The 6506-nt window shown below is 41.2% G+C and overlaps 1 protein-coding gene across 1 annotated transcript in view; it reads left to right on the top strand.

Moving 5' to 3' along the window:
- ING5 (inhibitor of growth family member 5) overlaps positions 1–5411 on the top strand; it is a 5574-nt gene extending 163 nt beyond the window's left edge. Inside the window, exons 2-9 of the mRNA XM_026036353.1 lie at positions 127–198; positions 482–648; positions 1943–2054; positions 2581–2674; positions 3500–3635; positions 3819–3880; positions 4372–4440; positions 4742–5411. Coding sequence (XP_025892138.1) covers positions 127–198; positions 482–648; positions 1943–2054; positions 2581–2674; positions 3500–3635; positions 3819–3880; positions 4372–4414 — 686 coding nt within the window. The 3' untranslated portion in view covers positions 4415–4440; positions 4742–5411. The remainder of the gene's footprint in view (positions 1–126; positions 199–481; positions 649–1942; positions 2055–2580; positions 2675–3499; positions 3636–3818; positions 3881–4371; positions 4441–4741) is intronic.
- The last annotated feature ends 1095 nt before the right edge of the window (positions 5412–6506 follow it).

The following is a 6506-nucleotide window of genomic DNA, read 5'->3' as shown; positions in this document are numbered from 1 at the left end:
GCCACGGGCGGGGTGGGGCCGCCACCGTCCCAGCGTCCCCCGCGCGGGGCCCCGCGCGCGTCATCAGCGCGCGCCGCGGGCCGCGCCGCCGTCATGGCGGCTGAGGGCTCGTGCCGCTCTCCGCAGGCATCGAGAACCTCCCGTGCGAGYTGCAGCGGAACTTCCAGCTGATGCGGGAGCTCGACCAGCGGACGGAAGGTGCGTGCGGCTGTTTGGGGAGGCCCCGGGGCTGGGGGGAGCGCCYACACCGCGAGGAGGGCGCCTCCTCCTAAAGATCTGTAAAAACCCGTAAAAATCTGTAAAAAATCAGCTTCGTGCTGTGCCTGTCGAAGCTCAAATATCTCTCTTTTTGCCTTTAAAAAGAAGGCCCATAATCTTAAAAATTCTYCTCATCTAAGTGCTAAGAGAGGTAGAAGAAATCAGGTTGACTTTAATGGCAGCTTTCTGGGGTGTGTGTGTGCTCTGCCTGCCGCTCCTTCAGATAAGAAGGCGGAAATCGACAGCCTGGCAGCGCAGTACATCGAGTCGGTGAAGAACATGCCGCCCGAGGAGCGCGTGGAGCACCTGAAGAAAATTCAGAGCGCCTACAGCAAATGTAAGGAGTACAGCGACGACAAAGTGCAGCTGGCCATGCAGACCTACGAGATGGTGAGAACTGGAGGCCCCCGCCCCACGGTTGTGTGACTAGGGAGGATTAGTTCTCAAGCTTTTGTTATTACTGTTGCCCCTTAAAGGACAAAGATCCAGGTTTTTCTCTTCTATTTTTTTTTTGACAAGTCAGCTTTTCTTATGGTAAAGGTTTAAATGAGCATTTCTAAAGGTCTAAATGAGCATTTCTGGATTAATTGATACTTTGTAGAGTGGCTCCTCTTCTGTTGTATAATAGTGCAAACGACTGTACCCACCCTCATCTTTCTTTAAGCAAGAAAGCTGTCCTGTCATCCAGGAATTTATGTAGGCCTGGTTGTGGTTTTGCTTGTTTTTGGTCAGATTGCGACCGAAACTTTTCAAGCCAACTTTAATACTAGAGGATTTGGGGTATTTGTTTTGGCTAACAAACTTTCCTCTGAACTTGGTGGGAAAAATCTTTCTCATTTCTAAAGCTAGAGCTGTYGACATCTCCTCCTGTGCCTATACCTGTTGAGGGTCTTTCTCAGTGTGTTTTATCCCATGGAAACAAGGAGAGACTTGACAGCCTCTTGACTTGACAGTGTATTTTATCTAGCTGTCAGAGATGATTTGGGTTGTGAATAAAAGCATCACATCAGGAGTTGCAATACCTTTTCCTTCTATCAGAATACTGCAGAAAAATTATGTTGCAGGATTGAGCAGCTTTTCTTATTTTCTTCCTTTAAAATAAATATGTAAAAATTACATCTGTATTCTCTAAGCCAGAGTGCAGCATTACAAGGTATTTACTTTACATGTGCATTGTGGATGTGCCCCATGATGTTGGAGGCAGTCAGCAGAAATTATTATTAGATTTCATGAAACTGTATGTCATTTGAATAACAGAGGCAATATCAACACATCTCGATATATTTCATGGATAGTAAGTGATAATACACTGTGAAAGTTGCTCAGGGAAAAAACACAATTTCTTGCTAATATCTGTTTTCTGCATGTTTTGCCCTGCAAACTATCAGAGTTGCCCTAGCTCTTCTTTCTGCTACTCCCATCTCTTCCTGCATTCCTCTTTGCTTTATTTTCATTGAGTCCTCTGCTGCCATTCCCCTTTCCCTCTCACTTTTTTCCCCTCTTTTTCCCTCACTTCTTTCCCTTCTCCAGCCTAATTCCCTTTGTGTTTACCCTTTTTTCCGCACGGTACCTTTTTTTGTACATTGCCCTGATGTATTTTGTCCCTATTCATGCAGATGAGAGTTATTAGAACTTCCTGTTTGCTCTGCTCTTAATTCACAGTGTGGTTTCCTCTTCTGCACAGGTAGACAAGCACATCCGCCGGCTGGACGCAGACCTGGCACGCTTTGAGGCCGATCTGAAAGATAAACTGGAAGTCAGTGATTTTGAAAGCCCTGGAGCACGAAGCCTGAAAAGTGTGTAAATTTAATCGGTTTGATAGTCTTTTCCTGCACTGAGCACCTCTAAGCCGAGAGGCTGAGGTATAAAGTAGACCTGCTGGTTTTGCAGGYTGTGTCCTGCTTTTTAAGGCTCTTCAGGGCAATGCTGACAAATTTCAACACCCTCATGGTTTTATAAGACTTTTATATATGTGTGTGTGTGTATACACTTTATTTTTATATTTTATTTATATATTTCCACTTCATTTTAGAAGTTTTTGTTACGGAGTGTTCTAATACACATGGATTACGTGGGGTATGTGGACTAACTTTGTACTGAAGTGACTTTTCAAAGCTTCAGGCATAAAATAATATAGCCCTCTGTCATACTGCTTGTAAACTTAGTATGTTTACAACACGTGTGCCTATCAGAATCAATGTTTGTGTTCAATTCCATATGAAAGAACAGTTTTAGAACAACAAAGAGTATTAGAAGAAAACTTTTGGGGGATGTTTTTGGCATTTGCATAAACTGCAGTGACCCTTCTTTTGCCCTCTGTAGAAGGACGAAGTCAGAAAGACAAAAGAGGCTCTCGGGGTCGGGGCAGACGAGCATCAGAAGAAGATACACCAAAGAAAAAGAAACTTAAAGGAGGGTAAGAAGCGAATGGTCCCAGCTCTGATGACTTTGTGGAAAATGCCTTCAATGATCTTGATTAGAAGGAGAAAAAAAAAAAAAAAGAAAAAAAAGCATAGTTGGAGGGAACCCCATGCAGAAAKATTGATGTTGTATTGTTATCCCTGACATTTTGGAGAATTTTGGGAGCTTTTAAATAACCATGCCTTAAATAGTCTTAAAAAATCTAATGCAGTTTTCCTAGGCAACCAAGAAAGTGTGTCCGCTCTCTGTTACATGTTTTATATTAAGATGACCCTATTTTTTTTGGTTGGCTAAATGCAGAGAAAAGAAAGATATATTGTTGTCCTTGAGCATTACAAATATGCTAACTTCATATTCCTATGTTGGAGCAAGAAGGTTCACTCACACCTGAGTAAAAAAATGTATAATAAGAAAGAAAAAGTTAAAACATATTCGAAAATAAATCAGATTTGTCTGTCAACAAACAGAAACGTTGAATACATTAACTTTGTTGCTGTATAATACTATCTACAAATCATTCCGTTCATCCTTTATTAGTAAAGATGGAATTTTATCTTTTGTTATTAATTGCAATGCCAGTAGGTCTGGGTAATATGTGATAATAGTTCTAAATACTATTTATGTGCATGTGTGTTACACACATAGCTGTATRTGTATTGTATTACTATACTCTGTTAATATGTGTAGTAGTTCTAAAATGTGGTAGATGGACTGTAATGGGGATATTATTTAAAAATAATTTTCTAAGTCATATTTAAATCTTGGAAGTTCTTGCCTGTARCCGAAAGGTGTTTTATTCTGAACTTGTCCTTGCCTGCAGATCTGAGTTTTCTGATACTGTCCTGTCAGTTCATCCCTCGGATGTCTTGGACATGCCAGTGGATCCCAACGAACCTACCTACTGCTTGTGTCACCAGGTGTCATATGGAGAAATGATTGGCTGTGACAACCCAGATGTAAGTGCTTGAGTCAATCGATTTTTCAGAGCACATTCTGCCTCTTTGAAATATTACAGCCTCACAGAGCTGTGAAAGCTGWGGGGAATGCCTGCTCAGTGAAATTATCCTGAACAAGTGTAAATCTTGCAGACTGCTAAGCCCTCTCTTCTGTTTTTCTTTTGTTTCCCTTCTGTTTCACAGTGYCCAATTGAATGGTTCCACTTTGCTTGTGTGGACCTCACAACCAAACCAAAGGGAAAATGGTAAGTCAACCAACAGGAAGAAAAGAATACACAAGGCGTACATAAGATTTCATGTTTAGCAGAGCAGTTTTTGAGTTGGTGATGAGCATAGATACATAAGCAGGTCATCTCTTCCTTGGTGTATTGTCATGTAGTTGGGAGCTTTGCTTAAAATGGGAAAAGACCCAACTCTWTTATCCCCCTTGCCCTTTGTCTTGGAAAAATCCCAGGCTTGCTCTGTACTTTATATTTTTTTAAGGACACAAGTTCTGTATAAATGCGTTTTGCATTTAAAATGCCACAGGTTCTAATTTGAGTGCAAGCATCTGAGTGGCTGATTGCCACAGTCCAGTTCGTATTTGTCTAGTCTTCTTGCGCAGCGTTAAAACTATTTTAATGAGTTATTTGGCCGCTTTTATTCCCTACTCCCACCCCCTTCCCAAATAAGAAAAAGAGCTTTTGGACTGTGTTTTTTAACTCTGGGATTAATTACTACCGTGTTCTTTCCATAGGTTTTGTCCACGTTGTGTTCAGGAGAGAAAGAAAAAGAAGTAAGGAGTATAGGGAATATGTGGACTGAGGCAAGAAGAGTTTAACATATTCCTTCCTTCATGTTGCAATATTATCTTTGATTTTTCTTTAACCTACCCTCCTCCTTATTCTGACCTGATATTTAATTGTCCTGTGGCCAGTTATAATTCTTGTTCTTTCAGAAGGACTTGGAAAGGGAGGGAATTTGCCACCATCATTTTATTCATTTTATTTATGTTACACTTGCACAGCACCGAAATCGGTGTTACTATGAAGTGCTAGGGCAGCCCCATAGCTGTAATTTTTGCTAGTTTTATAGGAGTCTGTGAAACCACCTATTTTTTCTTGCAGGAGAATTACACAGCTATATCGTCAGTGTGGTCTGTCACTGAAAGAGTGGAGATCTGGAGCTTAGCATGGTGGGACAGAAGGACTTTTCTCTAGCTGTTGCCTGCGTGCAAGAAGCATGCCCTGTTTTTCAGGCGTGACGTCCAATTGTAGCTCAGCTRTGGTACTATTGAACTGGAGAGCTGGTTTGCTAGTTCCAGAGTCTATTTCCTCAAAGCCAAATACAGTGTTTAGTTTTGAGCAGGCATGGGAGGGGTGTGTGTGATTCACTAGAGAGAATCCTCTTTTGAGGAGTCACTTCCATCTACCTTTGCCCTGCCCTTAGTTGACTCAATCATGCCCAAACACATTAAATGAACAGAAGCAAGTCATTTGGGGTTTTTTTTACCTCTTTCCAGAAAAGCTTTTATTTTTTTTTCTTCTGGAGGGGAAACATTACAAATATTGAAGGAATTGTCCTGTTGAGCTTCTTAGTGGCAGACAGGGAGAGAAGGAGAAAGAGTGACTGACTGACTGATGTGTCCTGGCTGTTTGTTCTTTCTCTGGAAATCTTAAGTTAATTACTGTGAAGATGAAACCAAGAGTATTGCTATAGAGACAGAGAGTCTAACTAGTTCATAAGTCTTCATATAAAATGAAGGCCTGTTTTTGTTTTCTGATACTTGCACCTCCTTCAATCCGGAAACAAAGTTTAACAGAAGACTATTAAAGGAAGATGTATAGAGTCTTGTGATGGTGCAGCAAGGCTGGAAGGAGGTATTGTGGTAATTGTGTGGTTTTTGTTTTGTTTTTTTTTCTAAAAGCATGTGAATCGCTGCTGTTTAAAAAAAAAAAAAAAAAGTCATTGAACAGGAATGTTTTTAAATGACTTGTAGTTTTTGGCGGAGGCACCTTTGCCTCCTTTTGACTTCTTTAAGCTGCTTTTCAGCTTATAAATGTGAATCCTTGCTATTGTCACAGTGTCAGCTGCAGAGAGATGAATTGTGAATAATTGTGAATACAGAATTAGGTCTTTTTTTTTTTCTCTCCTCTCCACCCCGCTTCCTTCTGAGTTACAGCAGATGCAGGAGTTGAGGGAAGACCAAAGATGACTCGCCTTGATATATCCTACAATTTGGAGCTTTGCTGCCCACCATAGAAGCTGTTGTGGGAAGAGATGATCCTGCCAGAGAAGGGGGGAGAAAAGAAAAAAAAAACACCAAGTCTGTGGCAGAATAGACCAGGGTTTGTGAACTTTAATGGCTGTGACCCGTGATAAGTGTTCATGGCAGCTCTATGCCAGGCTTTGCACTAGTTTGCTTACCATTGTGCAGGAATAGATAGAGACTATCAGAAAGGCACTAGGAGATTTCCAGATCAGCTTTTGTTCTGTTTTAAAAACAATCCGAGTGAACAGTATAGAAGAAAGACACTTCTAGTTGTTGGGCTCGGGGACCCACTTCCAAAAACAAATTTCTTTTTTTATTATTATTTGGATTTTTTTTTGGTGTGTGTCTTTTTTCTTTTTTCTCTTTCCTCTTTCCAATTTTCCTCTCTTGCTTTTGGTCTGTCATGCTTCATAGGTGCCACAGGTTATGTCAGGACTGCCATAAAAGAAAACTTTGGCTACTGATACGAGTTTTCTGTGAACCTCCTGTGTTCTGCTCTGCAGTATCTGCTCCAGGAAAAAAAATAGCCCCCGAGGTCCTGTTGTTTAACTCGTGATGCTGTACAGGTCTTGATGCTGTTGCCTCACTCCACATGTTGTACGTGACCGTGTTGTTCATGT

The sequence above is a fragment of the Nothoprocta perdicaria genome, unplaced genomic scaffold, assembly GCF_003342845.1.
Source record: "Nothoprocta perdicaria isolate Ctin4 unplaced genomic scaffold, notPer1 scaffold_177, whole genome shotgun sequence".
Classification (NCBI taxonomy): domain Eukaryota; kingdom Metazoa; phylum Chordata; class Aves; order Tinamiformes; family Tinamidae; genus Nothoprocta; species Nothoprocta perdicaria.
The sequence above is the reverse complement of the archived record's forward strand: the minus strand, read 5'-3'. Positions and strand labels throughout refer to the sequence as shown.